Raw genomic sequence first — 23,419 nt, forward strand, 5'->3', positions numbered from 1 at the left:
GGAGAACATTCACATTGACACATTAATGGGTACACCGCCCACGAGAAGATTGCACAGAAGATTGCAGAGAAGACTGCACGGACTGCGAGCAGCAGCAGGTGTGTGCACATCAGTGCTGTAGCCTACCATATGTACGTGCATTGCTGCTTGTTACTTTGCTAATACTTTAATACAGGGTTCTTCAAAGTTTTATAAGCAGAGGACCCCTTAACTGAAAGAGAGACGGAGCAGGGACTCCCTAATACTAATATTGTAAAAAATGAAGTTGCATATCAAACTGGGCCTACGATAAAGTATAGGGCGGCCTAAAGCCTCTATGCATACCTTTTTAGTGCGTTGAATACCAAGATATTAAAATAATAATTGTCAGCATGATTTTATAAATGTATATCATGTTTTAATATTAACCCTACATGTGGCACAATGAATCCTTAGGATGAACTGGATCTGTGGATGGCTACCTTAGTGAGTACCTTACCCATGTGTCAGTAAGCTTATCATCAGTGGGGATTTATATTTGCTAATAATATGTTGGATTCATGTTAAGACTTTTTAATTTCTGAAAAAACTTTCAAATATTAACAATAATTTGGAGCCCCCCTGCAGTGATTCTGAGGTCCCCCTAGGGGTCCCAGATCCCCTGTTGAGGCTCTCTGCTGTAATACATTTGTAATTTTACTTAAGGGAAGGGAAATTTTGAATACACACTTGAAGTTATATAGGAGTATTGTGGTATTGTTTTACTTCATTAAAGCAGAGATGTTGTAGAACCAAGACGCCCCAGCTCAGTTGTTTCCTGTATCTGTGTCACATGGGTTTTGCCACTGCCACGCCTCTTTAGGAGACTACATATCCTGAGTGAATTGATTCCAATGGAAGAAGTGAACATAAAGACAGATTATGACTGATTATTTCGCCCCATAGTCACCAAAGTGAATGTTGGACCAATTTTACACAAGCGACATATCTCCAGAACATTCTGACACTGAAATGGCATTTTTTCAGATGGACAAATCAGGAGAAAATTAACTTAATTCGAGACCTGTTTTGAGAGATCTGGTTCAGGAACGTCGTAAAACAAAACAAATTTTCCTAAAGGTCCAATGTGTGGGAATTTCTCCCATCTAGCAATGAGATCATATATCGCAATCAACTCTCTCGCGCCATGCAGATCAAAGTACGTATTACAGCTACGGTAGCCTTCATGCTTCAAAAAGCCGGTCTCTTGCTCTTTTCAATGTCCCTTTTCTTTTTCTGGGCGAAGAAGAAGAAGACTCCTGTTCCTGAAATTTGGATTTTGAATATGTGTGATCCTCCATGTTTCCTTCTTCAAACTTGCCGGGGCCGGGAAGCTACGATACCCGTTAGCAGCGTTAGCAGCACCTGCGAGTTTATCATGTGACAGCCAAAACGCAAAAGGCGGAGCAGTATGTCCTGTATGTCCCTTACCGGCTAACGTATCTCAAGATGGAGCATGAATATGGAGCGTCTACCCCAGTTCATACAAATGTAAAATATCAAGCCAAGAGGAATACTTGGAATTGATGGTGGTGGTAAATAGTCATGAAAAAGGACAAGTCATCAGCACATGATTAATATTTTCCTTTTAGACTTAATATTAATTTTTTTTTAATGTTTCAATAAATGCTTCCAAAAACGGTACTGGGTATTTTATAAAAGAGCATGTCAGTATTTCACTATAAACTGTTGTGCCTGTAACGGTCCGATGACTTTAAAACCAATGTTTGTCCTTTTTCTTCTTTTTTTCCTGCGTGACCAGAGACAAACTCAACCATCAAGTTATCGGTAAAATCTTAAAACCGGGTATTTTATGAAAGAGCTCTAAACACTTGTTTTGCTGTGTTATTGTAATTAGCTCATGTTTGCCATGGTCCTCTGGGTTTTAAAATCAATTTTTGCTGTTGTTTTTTCTGCTTGACTGGCTACAGATTCAATTCCTCTGTCAAACATCAGAACAGACACATAAAGAGAATGATGCCTGAATAATGACAGATGCCCGTTGGCAGTGCTGTCCTCTGCTGACATGATGAGGAGCCCTAATGAGTGGACATGCACACAAATGCACTCAAACAGAGTCAGAAGTACACATTTTTACTCTGCTCCACACCAACAACACACACTGTGGTTAAAACCGTAGCCTCTTATTCATCCGCTCTCAACTCTTTTACAAAAGGACAATTTCAAATGGAGAGCAAAATAACTCTTTTGACCACTTAGGGGCATTGAACAAGATACAGTATACTAGCAGTACACAAATTTAACAATGCTTTCTCATAAACGGGTTCGTATGATATGTTATGTAAACTTTGCACAACAATTTGTATGATATCCTACGAAATTATGCCGGTCACGTGACGACCAGTCACATGACAGTTAAGTTCAGCGGTCTTTACAATAACATTTAACCGAGAAAAGAGGACTGTGAGCTGGGTACCGGTCACCGTGAGGTGCTGGTCGTTTCCAAGGCCGTTGCAGATGAGTTTAGCCAACAAAAAGTGATAATCATGCGGCGTCGACAGTCAAGTTTAGACACCAAAACGTCTGGTTAAGATTAGAAAAAAGATCGATGTATGAATTAAAACACTGGTACCCTTAAGTAGTACTCCCGGGACAAGTGTTTCATGGGTGACAGTATCGAAAGCCCTGTGTTTTACAGTCTCGCATTGCCAGACCTTCCACCACAGCGCTGCGGAGGAAGGTCTGGCTAGTCCACACAGCATTCCAGGATAGAAGAAAAACCTGCTCTGGTTTATTGGCATTTCTCTTAACCAATCACAGATGTCTTGGGCAACGGCGCAACGGCGCAACAGCACCTCTGCTAAATAGCCTTGGGAAGGAACTTGAACATGTGTACGTTCAAAAGTACGTTCATAGCTGTCTGGATTTACCCTGCAGAGATCTGAGGAGAAGTTAACCAACGTCGTGGATATAGACATATGTGTTTTATGACCCACCCATCCACCCTGACTTCCTCCCTAAACATGTGGAATACATACAGATTACAGTGCATTACTCTTATTACTATATACTCATAGCTATACAGTATGTACAAATGGTTCATGAGAACATCCTGGATTATATCATGTTATCAGTTTAAACAGTTGTTCTGGTGCTAGCAAGCAGTTGCACAATGACACATCGAGCATGCGTAATTTACCCATTTCTGGGTTTGGACGGGCTGTTGTTTTTATTAATCAGGACTTTTCTTTTTTGCATTTTGATACTTTTGTTATAAAATGTCTATATTTCAGGTGATGCTGGTCATCTACTGTTTCTGTTTCATATATGTCGTATAGGCCTCGGTATATTGTGAATATACCGGCCAAGCCTTTACCAAAACAGCCTAATGAAGGCTCTCTGCCAAAACATGTTGATTGAAAAGAGTGCAGCACATGCAGTTACCTGGTTGGTTACCCCAAACTGTTATTTTTTTATATTATTTTTAACGTACAAATGACCTCCTCTTACATGAAATATTGACACATCCAGCAACTGTCTAACCTACATGGACATGCGCTGTCACTCTGCGACATTTAGTATTGTCCCGGCTGTCTGAATGATACCAGCAGCTTACTGGGAGCATTTAATCTGATCACTGACACGTTGACCTGTTGGTGTTGAGGCCTGAGGAGGACAGTAAGTAACATCTGTTTCCAACTATGCTCACAGCTACCAGCCAGACTGCCATTAGTAAACATGGTATTTAGTGGCCACTTTCGGTGGGAAAGAGGAAAGTACCCTATGGGACGAGGCCGGGGTAGATGGTTCGTATGAGTCAATTTGTATGGCACTGACCTAGTTTGTCATAGAGCCATGATGACTTTTTAAAACCATAATCTTTACTGACAGATTTTAGACAAATACCCTCACAATCCACATCTCTTTTTTTTTCTCTCTCTCTGCATATTTCACCCACTCCAGCTCTCTGCGTGAGACGCTGTTGTAGCGAGGAGGGAGGAAGAATGGAACGTTTCTATCTGGAAGGCAGGGGAAAATTACACTTCTGCAGCGTAGAGTCCCATGAGACGAGGCTATGATGCTATGATGCTTAGACAGAAGAAAATAAGCAGACCTAGCGGTAACCATGAATGAAACCTCAGAGAGACAGAATGTGTGTGTGTGTGTGTGTGTGTGTGTGTGTTGGGTTTCTATGTCAGTTTGTGAAAGAGTGTGTGTGTTTGTGTGTGTGCGCTTGAGAACGAAAGAAGGAAGAGTTCAAAAACGGATTCTCTTTCTCTTCTTTCCAGCTCACATCATGCAGTCCAGAAGCATTCATTAAGTAACTTTTTCATAAATTCCAATAACAGAGAATTGCAGCAAGACCACAGTGTTACCCATAGCAACACGCACCGCTCAATATTGGCACCAAAATGCCTTGAGATGAGAACTTTAAATAATTTCTAACTTTCAAACACGTCGCAGGTGACCTTTTAAAACACTCTGACGCTGTTGTTGTGGTTGATGTACGTGTTGCCATGAGAAACTCCTCTTTGTGTTTCCAAAAATAATATCTCAATAATGTGAGAAATCAAGCTGCCAATTACAGGAAATACAGTACGCTGATCACGATTACAAAGTTGAGAATCTTTGTGCGCACTTTGAGCAGCTTACAGGATCTGTAAAACTAAATGTGTCAGAGCTCCGCACCATCAGGCATACGAACGTCTGGAGGAATTGAACCCTAGAATATGTTGAAAGAGGGCAAAGACAGTGGCATTTAAATGCTCCATTTTCAAACTTGGAACTTCATAAAATGTCTGCTTTCCACGGGTCTTGTCTCCAAACCTACATCAGTTTTTGATGGATGTCTCACAACACAAGATTATTAAAACCCTTCATTTTAAATGCTGCTCAGTCAAATTACCTTTTAACGAGAGCAAAATGTCATTTGACTGAATTTAAGACTTTTGAAAGTCTTAAATTTGGCTTTGTAAATCTGAAACTACTCAAGAACAAAAGTGTGAAATTTAATAAAGGCCTGCTACTTTTTAGGTCCAAATATTTCCGATGAAAATGAGCCATCTCCCATTCAGAGGCCAGATCAGCCATGTTTCAGAACTACTGAAAATATCACCAAAATAATGTTCTTAAAAATCTTTCTGAATGGACACATTTTTTACGTGTGAATGTACATCATTTACATAGGATGTTATTGCATTGGAAAAACAGATGCAAGTTTGGACATTAACTTGACTTATGGGTCTGGACAGACACATGTAGCAGCTGTGAACCACATATGGATTGTTAATTGTGAATTTGTATTGTGTGTGTTTTCAGATGTGAGCCAGATGCATCTATATTATTTATGGTAATTACCATAAACTTCTTGGCATTAATCATCTGGCAGGTGTGTGTGTGTGTGTGTGTGTGTGTGTGTGTGTGTGTGTGTGTGTCTTTAAAGGGAGACAAGGAGACTACCAGAGGAACAAACATAAAAGAGAGACAGAGATGGTGAAGTTAGCGAGGCAGCAACCCACACCAATTCAATTAGGAAGTGAAGATCCTTCCTGACCAGATTAATGTGGTTACTGACTGAGGACAGCTCTCTAGCTGAATTCTACTTATTTGTTTCTTGCGTATACCTGCCACCATATCTGGAGAAGGAGCCACGCACATACTAAACAACAATGAAACTGTTGAGTTTACCGTAAGGTTCATGCTCTGCTGCAGTTGTACAGTGATTGCTCTATATGCTTATCCTATATTCCTGCAGGAAATTCCGTTGGATGCATGTATTTGCCGATTTATGTTTCCTTCTGCTTTCTTTTTTGTTGAAACTCCGGTGGATTTCTGAGGACTATGGTTAACTGCTCCTCAGATCTCTGCAGGGTAAATCCAGACAGCTAGCTAGACTATCTGTCCAATGTGAGTTTTCTCTTGCACGACTATTTTGCAGCGGCTCATTGCGGCGCTTAGCGCTGCCCATGACAATTGTGATTGGTTTAAAGAAATGCCAATAAACCAGAGCACGTTTTTCTCCCATCCCGGAATGCTGTGTGGACTAGCCAGACCCTCCTCCACTCCACAGCGCATGGATGGTCTGGCAAAGCGAGACTATACAGTGATGCAAGTAGCGCTGCCTTAAAGGAACACAGCTTTTTGGGAGACTGTCCCATTAATCAACTTGGCTCTTACAGTGTCACATCCAGTTAATGGAGGTCAACCATGCTGCTTCATCTAAGTTTGTGGTGGAAAAAATGCTTTATGATTTTATTATTTTGAACTTGAGTTGTGTGTCCTTGCTGGGCGGTTATTTATGGAACTATTTCCCGGTGAGTGGACACATATTGACCCCTGCCAAGTGAGTTTTGCTGTACAGTCTCAGGCTGTTCGCATGAACCATTTGTATGTATAGCTACTAAAAACTAATACACTGGAATTTGTATGTATTCCATGTATTTATGACTGTATGCAGCACAATGGCTGCTGATGTATAAGAGCGCAAAGCGGCGCGAAGGACCTGAAAACAGGACTTTCAAGTAGGGGAGCGTAGTTCATGTCCTGGAAGAAATTAAGGCGAAAACAGCCCTAACCCTAACAATTAGACTTTCACCCAGGAAACGTGTGTTTGTGTCCCAGGATTACTACTTAAGGAGACTGGTGTTTTAACGCAAACCACAATCTTTTTTTCAATCTTAACTAGTCGTCTTTCTCAGTATTTACCTATGTCAGTGAATGAGCTGAATCTTACAATTCTCACGTGTACCGTTATTTCAAATTTACAATAATGGTTTCTCCATACAGATCCTATACCTATACCATAGCTATCAACACAAATGAAAGTCCAACAGCAATAAAAGCCAGCATGCGTGGCCAGTGAGAATGAAAAACACACAGACCACAATAATGTTGTTTAGCTGTAAGAAAGTCTCCAATAGCTCCTCCAGGGTCACTGCATGCCAAACAGTGGCCAAACAGCAGCACACACACATGCACACACACACACACACGCACGCACGCATGCACGCACGCACGCACGCACATGCACACGCACGCTGAGTAAATACACACATACACACATACTTTCACTAGTGTGCACCAAAAATGTAATGCGAAAATCCCACATACAAACATGCAAACATGTCAAAAACACACCGGAAATCCATCATGTAAATAGGAGAAAACTACTGCAAAAACATGCACGCGGTAATGCTAATGCCAAAGTTTACTCGCAAACACACACACAAACACACACACACACAGACAGACATATACAGACACACAGACACACATAGAGACACACACACACACAGACAGAGAGAGAGACACACACACACACACACACACACACACACAGACACACAGACACACACACACACACACACACACACAGACAGACAGACAGAGAGAAAGACACACACATATGCACACACACACAACACACACACACACACACACACACACACACCTCTCCCGCCTCTGTGGTTTTAGACTCGTGTAAAGGTCATTGATTACTGGATAGAGAGCGGATGCTGCAACGTTTCCTCTGATGATGACATAAAGAAGTCATGTTTGATAAAAAAGAAAAGAAAAAGAGAAGTTGCTGATGAGGGTTGGCGTGGAGTGTATGAGCTGGGTGGCGTCAGTCACAGAGCTCTCCTTCCTGCTGTTTGCTCTCATCAACAACATCCATGCAGAAGAACGGATCATCATCCAAAAGAAAAGAGACTCTTACACCTTCGACCTCAGCGAGAACACCAACTCCTGCCTGATCTCCAGATCTGTTGGTGAGGAGAAGCTTGTCCTGTGGAACACCTCTGACCTCCGGTCCAACAGCTTACAGAATACTTCTTTTTACACCATCCTCAACCTGACCCATTCAGACTCCGGCCGGTACCGAGAGGAGTGTTGGAGTGAGGGCAACGTGACGCATGAGAACAACTTCACTATCACTGTTTCTACTTCGATAGATCGGAGCGGTATCAGAGTGAGACTTGGAGAAACAGTGGACCTGCCGTGTGAGGGAGCACATGTGTACATCTGGATGTACAATGGTACAATGACAGTTTTTGGGGAGAATACGACATCAGTGATGGACAATGTTAGAGGAAGTTACCAAGTGGTGACAAACACATCAGCTCTTCGTGTATCCAACGTCACAGCAACAGACTTTACACGGTATAGTTGTCTGGTGATGAACCGACAGCAGTGTGTTAGCAGTTACACTGTAGAGTTGATCCTGCAGCATGAGATGATCTACCGCTCAGTGGGAGAGACCGCTGTGTTGCCGTGCGCTCGCCGTGCGCTCGTTGCCCCCACGTTGGTCTAATCGGTTCTACACTCACCTAGGACAACAAAACGAGACTGTTCCTTCAGTAGACCAAAACTACTCGCTGGTGTTTTCATCTCTAACGTTAAATCACTCAGGTCTGTACTACTGTGAAGCCTCTAGGAGAGAGCAAATGTATGATCTGGTGGTGTGCCCCAAATTTGGCTCCCCTGTTATAGAGCTCTTCTCAGAGGGAAAAGTAGTCACTCTCAGATGCAGAGATTGGGGAGAGTGTAAGGACCATGAATGGTTTATCAAGTCGAGCCGAACAGAGGGAAGAATCTTTAGTGTAACGTCTGATCAGAGCATGAGCAGAGTGAGCAGGTACCATTATAAAGGGAACCTGGTTATCTCTAATATCTCAGTGGGAGTTGCAGGGGAGTACTGGTGTACAGTTATTGACCCATATGATTATCAGTGTGAGTCAACAGAGAGAACTCCTTTAGTGTACATGGAGCTCTTTGGGATTTACTCCACCTTCTTCAAAGTGCGATGCTCAGTGCTCAGCGTTCTGCTGCTGATGCTCTGTGCTGCTGTAGTCGCTGTGAACCAGAGGACACGGAGAGGAGCGCAGCTTTCAGCTCGCACACACACTTAATATGGATATGATCATTTCATCATTGGCTTTAATACAGCCTGGTATACACTGGCTTTACAACAAGGGATGGGACACATTCATGCAGAGAAAACATTTTAACTAGAACACACAAGACAGAGAGAGATTACAAAAACAACAAACAGAAATTATGGGAAATATGCATTTATATTAGTTGTATCTTGCAGTGTTATCAGTGTTATAAACTTGTTATTATAACTTGGTCTTTATTACTCTATAATCCATCGTCTATATAATAAACATTATTACTAAACAATAAAACTTGGGAACCAGTTTTTACTGTTTTGGTTGTGATTTCTGATTAATTATTATAAGCAACATATCTCTCGGTCTGTAAAATGTTTCTTATGTTAAGGTTCAGTTATTATATTTCTAGAGCACATTTAAACACAGATTAATCTGACCAACGTGCTGTATAAAAAATGTGTCTTTATCCGAGATATAAAAACAGAAATGGAGGTAACACATCTGATATCTGAAGGCAGCATCTTCCACCATCGTGGAGCAGCAATTGTAAAAGCTCTGTCCCATATTTGGCAGTTTGCAGATTATCTGAATCTGTGTTTTATTTGACCGATAACCGGTAAAGTTAATGAAATAAAAGGTGTTCTACTTTGTCTCAGCTACAGCTCTGAGTCTCTCCCTCTGCTCCGGTTTCACTCACCACTGAGTCTCACTTCATGTCCCGCCCACAACACTATCTGGTTGGTAGATGTTAGACGTGTATCAGCCAATCAACACTCATCAAGACATGCAGCAGCCTCAAGCAGAAGTGTCTCCGGCTCCGGGCGAGTCCCCCTCCTTTAATGATTAAATCTAGAGCGCTCATTTAATGAGTATAAAGTAACTATTCAGAAAGGAGCACAGCTTTCAGCTCAAAGACACACTTAATATGCATATAGTCAAAATACTAAGTTTTGAATGATAGAAGTGAACCCTTGATCCTGACAGGGTGCAGATGTTCCCTTATTGTCTGTATTAGTATGTTGTATATACTGTGTATATATATATCAGGGGTAGGGGACATTGGTTTAATAATTTAACATGTTGGGAATGTTAAAATTCACGTTTTAACATTACTGTCACCTAAGAGTTTCATTATAAATCATTTTACCTTCATGTTAATTATCACTTTATGGGCCCTATCTTGCACCTGGTGAAATGCAGCACAAAGCCCAGCGCAAGTGTCTCTGCTAGATTAAGACCGATGCAGTTGTCAATTTATTTCCCTTCCAGCACCCACGTTTTTTAAATAGCAAATGCCCCTGCGCCCATCTTTGCGCTGGTCTTACAGGGAGGTGTGTTCAGGTAATTTCTTTCCGTATTGCTATCTTGAGGCAGCAGGAAGTGATTGCGCCATTGACCAACAAAAACCTGGTCTAAAGTCAATAACGCAGCATTTCATTGTTATTTTAACAGTGAATTAGTAAAATGCACACAGAGCGCACACTATGCTTGTTACACACATACGGAAGTGCAGCAGCACACAAAAAATAATTCGGTATACATCCGCCATCATAATAGAAATGCGCCTAGCTTTTAAAGGGAATGGAAGATGACACTCTGATTGGTTGATTGCATGTTATGCCCAAAACACACCTATGAATTAATGAAGACACTAAGTACCACCCTTTTGAACCATACGCCTGGCACACAGACCCTTTCTTCCGCCATCAAACTAGCAAAGGTGGATTTGTACATGCCCTAAACACACCTGTGCCATGCGCTTCACACCGTGTCCTTAGATAGTTAAAATAGGGCCCAATGTGTGTATGTGTGTGTGTGTGTGTGTGTGTCTGTGTGTGTCTGTCTGTCTGTCTGTGTGTCTCTCTGTGAGTGTGTGTTTCTGTGAGTGTGTGTGTGTGTCTCTCTGTGTGTGAGTGTGTGTGTCTCTGTGTGTGTCCTTCCCCTCTCTCTTATCTCTGGATGTTTCCTCTCCTCTCTGAATAATGTGTGTATGAAGACCCATCAGCTTCCGTGGTTTTAGACTCGTGTAAAGGACATTGCTTAATGGATAGAGAGCTGATGCTGCATAGTGTCCTCTGATGATGAGATAAAGAAGTCATGTTTGATAAAAAAAAAGAAAAAGAGAAGAGAAGCTGCTGATGAGGGTTGGTATGGCGATCTGATGGCCGTGAAGGAGCTGATGGGATAACATTTAGCTGGAATTGTACTTCTACCATTTCATGTGACAAATGAAATTGATAGGCCATTATCTAGTTTTCCCGTGATGTCACGGCACTATGGGAGCGCCCAGCTGGAGGGCAAACAGAAGCAACGAGTCAGCTCAGCTTTTACCACACGGTAGCCAAAATATCACATAGTTGTTGTTCAATTAGATTCACAATCGGAAGAGAGACAAGCCCGATCTGTTTCTCTACAGAATCCCGTGTCAAAAGGAAAACCCAGACATGAGGATATTGTAGATTTGTGCAAATTAAACTTGCCGTACTAGCGGACTACACTGACACTAAAACTAACCACTCATGCAACCAACGACTGTGGTCGAGCTAACGTTAGCTGTATCTCCCGTCTCTACAAAACCAGCCAGTAACTTAATCCGCCTTTAGTTGCATAATTGATAAATAAAACATTATACACACAAAAATAACTTTGGATGTTTGTTTTTTAACTTGGATTAAAACCTTTAAACATGTCAGTTTTTAAGCTCTCATAAAATAATATAAATGTAGCTTTGCTCTTGGATACCTCTGTGATGAAATGCCATTGACTAAACCAAGCTTTACATTGTCAAACTGTAGTTTATAAACTCATCATGTCTGACCCCAGCCCTGACAGCTCCTATGACAATACAAGAGTATCATTGAATGCCCTGGTCATCCCTGCCAGGGACAATGTCTGTTTGTTTTTTTGATCTAATTATTTAAAATGTCTGGCACAAAGATATGAAGGGCTCAGCACTTGTATTTCAACATAATCAAAAAAAGAGGCCCAGTGTGTGACCTGGAACATGACCTACTGTCTCACAGTTTGAGGGGACCAGAGCTCGGTAAAATCACTCCCACACACACACACACACACACACACACACACACACACACACACACACACACACACACACACACACACACACACACACACACACACACACACACACACTATCATTCATAAACTGTCAGCACACACAGAATCTCTGCAGCTCAGGCACAGGTTTAAGTATTACCAGCCACAGGCAGAATAAGACAATTCCGTTGCAATTTGTAATAACTAGTGCTGTCAAACGATTAAAATATTTAATCACGATTAATCGCATTAATATCATAGTCAACTCGCAATTAATCGCAATTAATTGCACATTTTTATCTATTCTAAATGTCCTTTGATTTCTTTTTGATTTCAATCAACGGCTAAGGATCCCATAGGCCAATCACAGTGTCTCATCACTGGTTTAAAAAGCTGCTTCTCTCCCTGTGCTATCAGCTGTCATTTCGGGAAGACGTTGTCCCTCCTCCTCCCCTTCCACCTCCCGTCCTGATGGTTCTCCGGCTGTCGCTCCGATGCTTCCTAGGTCTGGTTTTCCGGCTTCTCAGCCACCACTGGTGTCTGGATTCCATCGGGGGGTTACATCTTGGTTCACTACCCCTACATTAATTTATTAATATATTAAATGTATTAATAATGATGGAGTCCAATCTCCAATACATTGTACACTACATGCTGTGGTATATTAAAACCTTTTGCATATCTGCAAACAAGTCTCTTCTGATTGAAATAACACCCCTACATAGTGGGGCTTATCCTCTGCTACATATAGAGTCAGTGGGCGGGCTTAGCATAATGACAGCAGAGTTGCGACGGTTCCAAGTGAATTCCCTGCTACTTGGAAACAAAGAAGATGGCTGCTGCTGCTGGCAAACAGCGGTCTTTCGAATTTGGCTTTGGCCACGACAAGTTTTTCTTTGAGAAAAGAACAAAGAACGGCACTGAAGCCAGTCTTAAAAAAGGAAGATGTGTTTGGAGTTATGCCGACCAGATACGGCAAAATTTTAACCTAGCGTTGCTCTGGTTGGTTGTAGCGCTATCCTATTGCGTGCAGAGGGAATTTGAAAGACAACCGTTATTCCCGCCCCTCGGATTGAGCCCTGTCAATAGTGAGTTCCCAGACCCAACATCTGGATGTGGGTCTGGCTTGTCAGGCTATACCATTGTCGCTCTTCTTACTACATTATTTTACAGTGCAGCGGTTGAGTGGCTGCTCTGCCCGGTGTGTCCCACATCGGTATGCGACACTGAGGGCCACAGGACGAAGCGGCAGTATTTGACGAGTTGGGCTGGGTTTTTTCGGCACTGTGTCTGCCATTTCTGAAACTTCCTCTTGGATGCACGCTTACAATCTGACACCTGGTTGCTTCTTTTTTATAGGGTCCAGCCCTCACACACTGCACGCATTGGCTGGGAGCTACACACCCACTGCCCAATGGCTGATGGTCAGAAACGTCTCGAACACAGCACAATGAAATGAAAAGAGAAAGTACAGGCAGAGGGCACTGTCTCTGTAGATATATTGCTTTTTAAAAGGTGCTATAAATAAACTTATATATAATAAAGTTATTAACATTAAAGTTATAAGATCTGTAGTCATAAGAAATGATTGAAAGGGATTATTTTTATATGAGTCTATACATGGTTTTTAGGAAGTTCCTCCTCATTCTGCCATTAAATCTCATTTCTTGTGATGTCTTTCCTGCAAACATGTTCTTTATGATGATTTATTCATCCACAACAGGAGGGATAAGGACATCTCCGCATCTCTGCAACCAGAGATGTTTAGGTTGTCAAGTTTGTCTCCTTCGCAATAGTACCCTGCTCGTAAAAGTTCATTTCTGACTGAAATAGACAAAAGGGAAATGAGCAGCATCCTTCATGAAGACTTCCTCCACAGTTGCAGCGCTGCTGGAGTTCAGGTGGCTGGTTAGTTGAGTGCATACAGCAGTACCATTTAAAGAGCTATGACAACTTTCACACTTCACACGCTCTGAAAATGGCGCTGCCGCCTGCAACAAACCGAGGAGAGCACATCTTTGAGCTGGCTGTTTGTCAAGATGTTCATCATATCCATATCCATAGTGTCAATACACACATTTACTTGCTACTTATGTTCTCTCTCGTGCCTATCAGAAACACACATACAGTATACACCTCCAGGACAGCCAGTGACCACAGTTTAGGATCGGTCAGATGGTATCGTGAGGTTCCTCCTTTCTGACCGGAGGTCTGGAATCCATGTCAGGACACAAGAAAATGAAAATCACAACGGAAAGAAAAACAACAGCAAAGCAGCGGAAAGTCAGCGACAGGTTTGCAAACATTTAGACATGTTTTGCATGTCAGCAGAAAGTCTGCAGGATAAAAAAAAAAAAAGATTGGAGTTTGTGAAATTGTAAGTAAAACAATGGTGTATCCTACTAATTCTAACATCTGCACAGACACATTCTACCATCAGGCCTAAATACCCAGCATCCTTCTTAACTCCCTACGAACTTTCAGTTTGTGTTTGTTTGTGTGTGTGTGTGTGTGTGTGCAGCTAGTCTAATAACTCCTCAGGGAGACTAACAGTGTTGTAGGAGTGATGTAATTAGACCAAAGCTGCCTGCCAGCAGCAACAATTGTTCTTCTAAACTAAACTAGAAACTGCCATTGCCTTAATAAATGAACCATATGACCGTTTTCTGATCTGTTAACACTATGGTTAAGTATTGATAGGTTAAGACTCCTAAAACTACTTGATTAGGCCAGGGGAGTTGTATGTTGATCAAATTTCATCAGAACCGCTGTTGACTGTCTCTTTACCTTTGAATTCATCGTTTGCTCTCGGTTTGCACTTTTGTAAAATGTTTTTACCAGCTCTGTAAATGCAATGATTAGTTCAATGCCATCTTGTAGTTTCTGCAGTTTTAGGAACCGAGGCTCTTTCTTTAATGATCCTCAATGTAATTTGCTGAGAATGAGAGCACACACTAAATGGCTGTAAATGTACACACACACGCGCATGTACGTACACACACACACACACACACACACACACACACACACACACACACACACACACACACACACACACACACACACACACAACTATGAGATCTAAGATACATCCAATCCATGTGAAACAGAGTCTGTGTTTCATGCTTCATTAATTTCATGTGAATTGTTTTTACACTTGATTGTGGATTTTAGCTCTGCTGCTGAGAAGATTAGAAAACAAAGAGGGTAGCTTTTCATTCTGCTCTGCAGCCTTTCCTCTGAAGCAATGTATGAGTGTGCCAGTACTTCTTTTCTTCAACATTCGTCATGCACATCTCCAGCATGTTATGTAAAATTCATTTTATTTCCCTTGTCCATGCCTGCCTTTGTCCTCTGTGTTTGACTGCTGAAAATGATATTTATTCATTTAAAAATGAGAGGTCTGCAATTGCATTTGCAAGAAAGCACTGAATACATCGAAAGAGGCCAATATGTCTTCACTTTTAACTTTGTGCCTCCTTGGACAGAAGAAGCAAACAATATTACGCATTTAAACTTTCAATTTGTACGCCACTGTTGGGAGTTTCAAGTGTTTACTGTATGTTGCAAACTCAACAATGACAGTTTTCAGTGTGTCAGAGGACTTCAGTGGTGCTGAAAAAACTCAATAACACAATTCACAGTACAGAAAAGAGGAGACTTTCAGGTAGTACAGCTATTGAATATGACAATACCCACAAAAAACATTTTGTATTTGTGTCACGGTGTGCGTCTTCCAAATGAACACGCACGCATGTCAGTCAATAACATCTATTGTCGTGTGGTAGAGGAAAAGCCTCACCACGATAATGCATATCTTCAAATCTCTTATCCTCATGCTGTCTGCATCTCTCCGTCCCTCTCACAGCGCAAAGTAACGATCGAGAGAGTCATTCAGAAAAATTTCACAGAAAACACTATTCGTTCCGAGAGCATTCAACGGCATTTGTGAAAAAGGAGAGCATTTGAAGGAAAAGCTGATTAAGAGCCAAAATTGTTTAACACAAATCTATTTCTGCAAGGTTACGATCTTCAAGTAAACAAATAAGACATTTCATTGTATTTTTTTCTTTTCCATGTAAATTTTTCTTGTACATGTGTGTGGATGTGAGTGTGCGAGGCTGCAGACTCACTTGCTAGAGCCTTGAGACGCCCTACATACAGCAGCTAGACAGGCACTGGCCTGGTGTTGCAGAACCAGAGCAGCAGCTTGGAGGCAGAGGAGCAACCGCTGGAGAGACAGGGACAGGAGGACGAGAAGGAGGAGGAGGAGGAGGAGGAGGAGGAAGGAAGGAAGGAATATACAAGGGGAGAGGAGAAAGGAAAGAAGAAATGTGGCAGGTGTAGCCAGTGAAAGAGAGGAAATGATAAAGGTAAAGGACACAAAAGGAAGATTGAAGGAGAAAGAAAATGTAAGGTTAAAGTAAGGAAAGTAGGGAAGGGAAGGAAAGAAAAAATCGCAAAAACAAAGGGCAAAAACAAATATAGTGGATAATCAACACAATTAATGAAGGAATGCAAGGAAGAAGAGTGCAACGAAAAAAAGAAGAAAACAAAGGAAATAACAGAGAACCGGAAATGAAACAGAATGAAAAGAAAAAGGAAAGATTGAACAATGGAAAGAAAGAGAAGGGATTGGAAAGTGTGTGGAAGTAAGAAATTATGAAAAAGACAACAAGCATGGTGTAGAAGGAAGAAAAGAAGAAAGTTAAGTGGACAAATTGGTAGAAAGAGGAAGGAAACGATGTAGAGGAGCAATAGGTAGGAAGAGACAGCAGGAGGTGAGGGAGAAGGGAGAGAGAGGGAGGGAGGGAGAGAGAAAGGGAAAAACAAGGTTAGTTTACACCCAGACGAGTGTGTGTGTGTGTGTGTGTGTGTGTGTGTGTTTGTGTGTGCATTATAATTAGGAACAAAAAACTGCGAACACCAACATTGACCAAAATGTAATTAATTTTGTGTCAAATGGGCTAAAACAATGCAGGAAAAACACAAACCGCGGCATTATCTTTAATGTTCACACATGAGGACTTAAAGCAACAAACCTTCTCCTGCCTCTCACAACCCTAAAGCTTGTGAGCGTGTTTAGCATCACCAGTACAGTGGTGCACAGCAAAGTAGATCGTTTTCTGTACAAAGCATTCCCAAGAATCGGTTTCTATGGCTCCTAAATCAGCAGGACAATCAGCAGTTTCTCCATTTCATTCGAAGTACTGCTTTTATTAGATACTATTGTGTGCAAAGTGAGAGAAAAGCTCATGGAGAAGCCAACTAAAAAAGTAGAAGGCTTCATTCTCTGGGCTCATGAATGCAAATGCACAATTTCACGTCAACATTGAGAGTAGTTGTTGAGGTTTCTTTGTCACGGATCAAAATGTTGATTAAAAAGACAGACGGGGGGGCAGTATACAAACGTGTCAACAAAACATTTGAAATTTCATGACAAGTATATTTAAAAAATCATGAGCTGTACCAGAGTTTTGGACAAACCGACACATCCATCAAAAACCCTCCTTGAGCATCTGCCAGCAAAGGAGAAAGGAAAAGGCAAATCATACCCATTTCAAAACACTCAGTCAGTGGCTTGGCGGTCTGACATTATATGAGCCTACCCCGATCTGTCTGCTTTGATGTTTGATGGGGAGCAGTCATGGGGACATAACAACCCAGAGACTCTGAAGAACCCTCCCCCCCCAGACTTTAGCAATCACCAAGGAACTGAACAGCTTGTTAGTGGACAGAGAGAGAGAGAGACGGGCCGGCAAGTTATAGACTGAGTGACCATGATCTGAGAGAAGCTGCCACGGAGGGAGAAAAACAGGCTGTGATATCAGCCACTAAAAATAAAAAAAAATACAATAAGGCCTACCTAGCATTCCTAGACAGTCTCCAAAGTCCTCCAAAACATACGACGATATACCTGTAGGTTGTTGATTCCTACCCTCTAATAGGACACACAGGAGCCTATTCCGTCCTCATATCTAAACCAGAGACAGCCTGGTCTCACTGAATTCCGTGAAATGATCACAAACTGTTAACAGTTCATTACGTGGTGGTGGCACGGAATGTGTGAAAATTCCGTGTGGCCACCACGGAAAACAATGCCAATGTAAAGTCAATGAGAAGAAGACGTAGTATTAAGAGCGACTATGGTAGCGGGTATGTAAGGCTGAAATTTTGTGTAAGTAGGTTGGTTGGGGTGGTGGATGGGTCAAACACAGGACTTTCACCCAGGAGACCGGGGATCGTGTCCTGCATGTACACGTTTCCTAAAGTCGCTTTCTTCTTGTCCTAAATCCAAGCGTCCCATTCTTCTAGCGTGTCATGGAACCATCAGCTCACCCATGACATTTGCTTAACTTAAGGGGCTGTGTTTATTTAACGGAATTCTTCCGTGGGTCCATCACAGAATTTTCGGCGATCCGTGTTCATTTCACAGAATTCTTCCGTGGGCCCGTCATGGAATGTTTAGTGATTCCGTGAATCTGCCACAGATTTTGAGTTAAGGGGCCGTGTTCGTTTCACGGAATTCTGTGAGATCAGGTTGACCAGAAAATGTAACAGTCACCAAAACTACCTGATTTAGTTTAGAAATTTCATGGTTTGGGGCAAATCATGGATGTCTAAAAAAAGCATTGGAGGCGAAGCCCCGTTCATTCCTATTCTCAATGGCACATGAAGCAGCCCATAGAGCAGGCCCACTAGAGACCTCCTCCTGCCATGTTGGCTACTTCTGGTTTAGTGCTCCGCTAACTTGAATGGGCAGTAAATAATTTAGTCATGCAGCTCTTTTAGACTTTCCAAATGTTATTGGACCGAACGGATCAAATTCTGTCATTCTGTCATTTCGCGGGGGCATAAAGACATGCGTGCTGGGTAACTAGGACTACAGTTGAAAATTAGCCAACTGGCTAACACTGGTGCATTTACAGAAATGTAATGTGCATTGTCCTAATCAAATAAAATAAGCTCATGTTTCATGCTCCAAAAAATGTATCCATTGATTTAAAGACGTCTCTTTTAAGCCTGTTCTCATGAACCATACGTTCAAGAAGCTACGAAGTTAAGCAGTGTAATTCGTATTTCCATCGTTTTTTGGGCTGTGTGCACCACATTGACTGTTGCTGTATGTAGGGAGGTGTGCGGGGTGGATGGGAGGGAGTTAACACAGAGGACTTTCAAGCCAGGGAGAAGGGTTCGCTTCCCGGGGAAAACAAAAGACTTTCACCCAGGAAATACATGTTCCTTGGGAGTGTTTTAATACAAACCACGATCTTTTTCCTAAACTTAAGTAACTTGTCGTTTCGGTACCTAAACTCAACTTTTGTCGCCGCATAACGCTCTTAACTGTAATCTCCGCCGAAATGACCGGCGGCTCGCGGTGCTCTATACCCAGCGCACAGTCACCTATTCTCGGGTAACTGAACCACCAACAATGACCGGAATCTTGCGGTACTCTGTACCTGGCCGGAGCACAGTCACCTATTCCCGGGTAACTGAACCACCAACTCCCGCTGACCTGACGGAGCACCAATGCGGAGCACCACGCGGAGCACCACGCGGAGCACCACGCGGAGCAACGTCGCGGTGTCGCAGAGCTCTGTAGCGGTTAAACACATCTACTAGTGTTGCTCTTTTGCAATGTAAGTCTAAAGGGGAAAGTATTTTTGCTTTTGTTACGCGCATGACGTAGCTCCGTTTGTTCTGTAAAGTCTTCTTTTTAAACTGGACACTAACCCTGGTCCCCTGGGTGAAAGTCCTGTATTTGTTTGATCCATCCACCACCCCAACTTACCTCCTTGCATGGAAATTTGGCGCTCTTATACTTCGTCACCTTACTTTCTGCTTTTCTTCCGTTATGATTACTACGGCCACTAGAGGGCGGTGTCACTATAAAGATGATTCGGAGGAGGACAGTCTCCAAATTTCTCTCTGGGGGGATTCTCATCTAACAAGCATATATTATATCTAACTACTGTCTCGTAAGTCCAAAGCAAATCTAATTGTAAATCCTGTGAATATCTTAAATACTGTCAAAGAGCCAGTGTCCCATCAGTACAGATGAAAAAGCCACATGCTAAAAACAACTATATCTTAAAAAAATTTGTATCTAATTAATTTACTATATATTTGACTTTTGACCTGTGTACTGTATGTACTGAAGACAACACACATTTGTAGCAGATTTGACAAAACCCAAAAGCATAGAACACTTTTGATCAGCCACGCAACGCGCAACACATTACTGGCTTAAATCTAAATATCTCTCTTTTTCACACCACACGGTATTATACAACCCTGTGGTTCACACAGCTCGCATCATTTGCACCCAGTGACACCTGCTGCTATGGAAACTATTCAGACTTGTTATAAATGAACAGCCCTTTACTAAATGTTATGCTCAGCTTGATGCAGGCTGCACATTTATGCCATTATATAGCTTTATTTACAATGGCTGCTGTAAAAGCAGTGCAATTAAAGAAACTAATATTTAACAATTTTGTTTAAGTTTTAACATTAGATCCTTTTGGGTCTGTACTACAGAGTGTATTACCATAGATGACGTGTCTCCACTTCTATCCTCTGTACAAAATTTAAGCCCAAATATTGGGATAACGGCGCTGCCATCTTCTAATTTGTAGCCAGAGTCTGTGCACTAGTGATTGGGCGATAGAGCCGCGCAAAGTCCCGCCCATACACCCGCCTGACCAATCGCGAGTCAATCACAGCTGTCAATCATGATGTTTCACCCCATTTTTTATAGCATCAAATAACTAAAAAGAAAAATTTAGCAGAAAAAATAATACTCAAACAAATGTTAGCGTGATCAGAACTAACTAAAATGACAGAAACCACCTTTGGGTAAAATGTATTTAACGTGCACTTTAATTGTTTCATTTGGCCCATGTCCCATCTGCTAACATTGAGGGGGCGGGGCTTATGACCTATACTGCAGCCAGCCGCCTGGGGGCGATCAAGATGTTTTGGCTTCACTTATACATGCATCAACCCTTGGTCTGTGTGTGTTTATTTCAGGTGTGAATAAATAGAAAAATATTTTTTGGGACCTGAGATTGACCTCTATGTACGATTAACTTATTTTTTAAATGTGTTTTACTCAGCTTATTATATCATAATTTGCTATAACATATTTGGAAGCAGCGCCAGATAGTGAGCATGTGTGGAGTCTTAGCTGCAGTTGTTTGTTGTGAGCTTGTGGATGAATGCAGCTGACAGCATCATAGCAGCATTTAACCCGGCAGCCTGAAAGCAATGCTTCCTGTTAGGATTTTCTCTGTTTGATTTTGTTTATATCTGTGAGACAATGCAGTCCAGACACACACACACACACACACACACACACACACACACACACACACACACACACACACACACACACACACACACACACACACACACACACACACACTGCTATCTCCTTCTCTTTTTATCTCTTGTATATGAATACACACATGCACATGAAGCTAACTTATAAACACACTCACACACTGACGAGTGGGGACAGTGTGTGTGGTATTGCTTCAGGTCAACAAATGAGATGCCACACACACACACACACACACAAACACACACACACACACACACACACACACACACACTGAACACTGGTGGAAATGTGATGCAGAGATGAAGAGAAAAACATTTCTGAGAAGAGATGTGGACAGATAGAAAAAAATAGGAGTGTGGGCACGAGAAAGAAAGCAACACAAGAGAGAGGGAGTTAAAGTGAGAAAGAATATGAGAGGGGGAAAAGAAAAGGGGGAAAGGGAGAGAGAAGAGATGGAAGATAGCACAACGGAAAAGACAATACATAAAACATAACGAAGGAAAAGAGTACAATGAAAAGCAAACCTAACTGTCTTTGTGAAAAATAGTGTCTTAAGAAATACTTTATCAAAAGTGGTGGTTAATAACTAAGTCATATCCTATGAAACTATAATAGCACAAAAGCAAATTCAAACCGGCTCCAAATTAATCAACCAGAGATGACAATAAAGGTGTTGTTTTATAAGTGAATTAATCTTTTATCTGATCTCATAATCCCCGTATAAGTCTTTCCTTGTTTCATCCATTCAGTTGGCAGACTCACCCCTGTGTGATATGATCCGCTGCCACATCTGAATGTCCAGTTTATCATATAACTTGTAAACCCAGTTGGTGGTGTTTAATAGAGGCTGTGATATTTTATAGACATTATTTGGGATGCTGTGCAAAGTCACCAAGTATAACAGGTTTACTGTAAATTAATAAAACAATATTTTGCTTAAAGGTGCCCTGCCACACAAAACTGTTTTTACTTGTATATTTTGGAATATGTTAGGTCCATATGTGTTTGTCTTATGTTGTGAATGTGAAAATGAACTGCTACCTCCTTTGTCAGCTCTAGACACTGAAAAGAAATAAGCGGAGAAATCAGGCCAGTTACAAAAGCTGGTCAGTCTGACGTGGTGTTGCCTGAGCTCATTACTATTCATGAGCTCGCCCAGTTGCGCTGGGTAAAGGATGCTGATAGCCAGGCTCTCATTGGCTAGCTGTTAGCCAATCAGAGTCAAGCAGCTTAGCTTGTTAAATATTAATGAGAACTGGCACAAATCGAGCAGAGTCTTCCTGCAGGCTTTCTATACCACGCTAGAATGGCTTGAAACAAAGGAACCAAGGAATTTTTTCCACAAAAATTGCTAGAGAGTCCATGGTAGAACTTCAGACATTACCACAAAGTAATGAAATACGTGTGGCAGGGCACCTTAAATGGATGACAGAGCACGAAGAGAGTGAGACCACTGAGAGACCACAGCATGAAAGAAAACATATTCTTAGATTTCAACTTAAAACTAACTTTTTAAGTCAAATTCTTTAAAAAACAAGACATCTTTTTAGTCAGGCGTTCCTTTAGCCACATTGCTGACTGTACTAATATGTATCTTATGCTTTTGTGTTTTACTATGATTTACTGTGATGTATCGTGCTTTTTATGATTATCGATTTGTTTTAATGTATTTATTTATTAGGCCTGTGAAGCACTTTGTGACTTGTGTATGTGATAAGTGCTATATAACCAGTAATCAATTTTAAGACTTTTATCTTGAAGCAGTTAAGTGTTGACTTTAAAGACTCACCGAGGTTACCAACCATCTAACTTATTACATAAAAATCAAGCCACAGGCGCCCTGCACCGTTAGCTGAAGAGGTTCAGGAAACAGATTTGCCATTTAGATTACATCTCAAGCCTTCAACTGTGAATGCCAAGGCAAGCAACTGCATTCCAGACACATCGAACCGCATTTGTGCCATACAAAGATGGTTGCAAACATCCTGCTGTGTGAATATAAATCACAAGCAAATGTAATGTGTCCATTTTCTGTATTAAACAGCAAAAAACAACTGATGAAATTTGAGTTATACCAACATATCAGGTTCATCTACAGTACAGGATATCCTGTTCAATAGACAATCTTGTTGTAACCCATCCG

The 23,419-nt window shown here is 41.6% G+C and overlaps 1 protein-coding gene across 3 annotated transcripts in view; it reads right to left on the bottom strand.

Moving 5' to 3' along the window:
* htr4 (5-hydroxytryptamine receptor 4) overlaps positions 1-23,419 on the bottom strand; it is a 215,740-nt gene that overhangs the window by 18,881 nt on the left and 173,440 nt on the right. The window contains exon 7 of one of the 3 annotated variants that reach the window (XM_039813874.1): positions 16,064-16,161. The exons of the other annotated variants lie outside the window; for them this stretch is intronic. Within the exon in view, the coding sequence (XP_039669808.1) occupies positions 16,098-16,161 (64 nt within the window). The 3' untranslated portion in view covers positions 16,064-16,097. The remainder of the gene's footprint in view (positions 1-16,063; positions 16,162-23,419) is intronic. 3 annotated transcript variants of the gene reach the window in all.

This window comes from Perca fluviatilis, chromosome 10 (genome assembly GCF_010015445.1).
Source record: "Perca fluviatilis chromosome 10, GENO_Pfluv_1.0, whole genome shotgun sequence".
Lineage (NCBI taxonomy): Eukaryota > Metazoa > Chordata > Actinopteri > Perciformes > Percidae > Perca > Perca fluviatilis.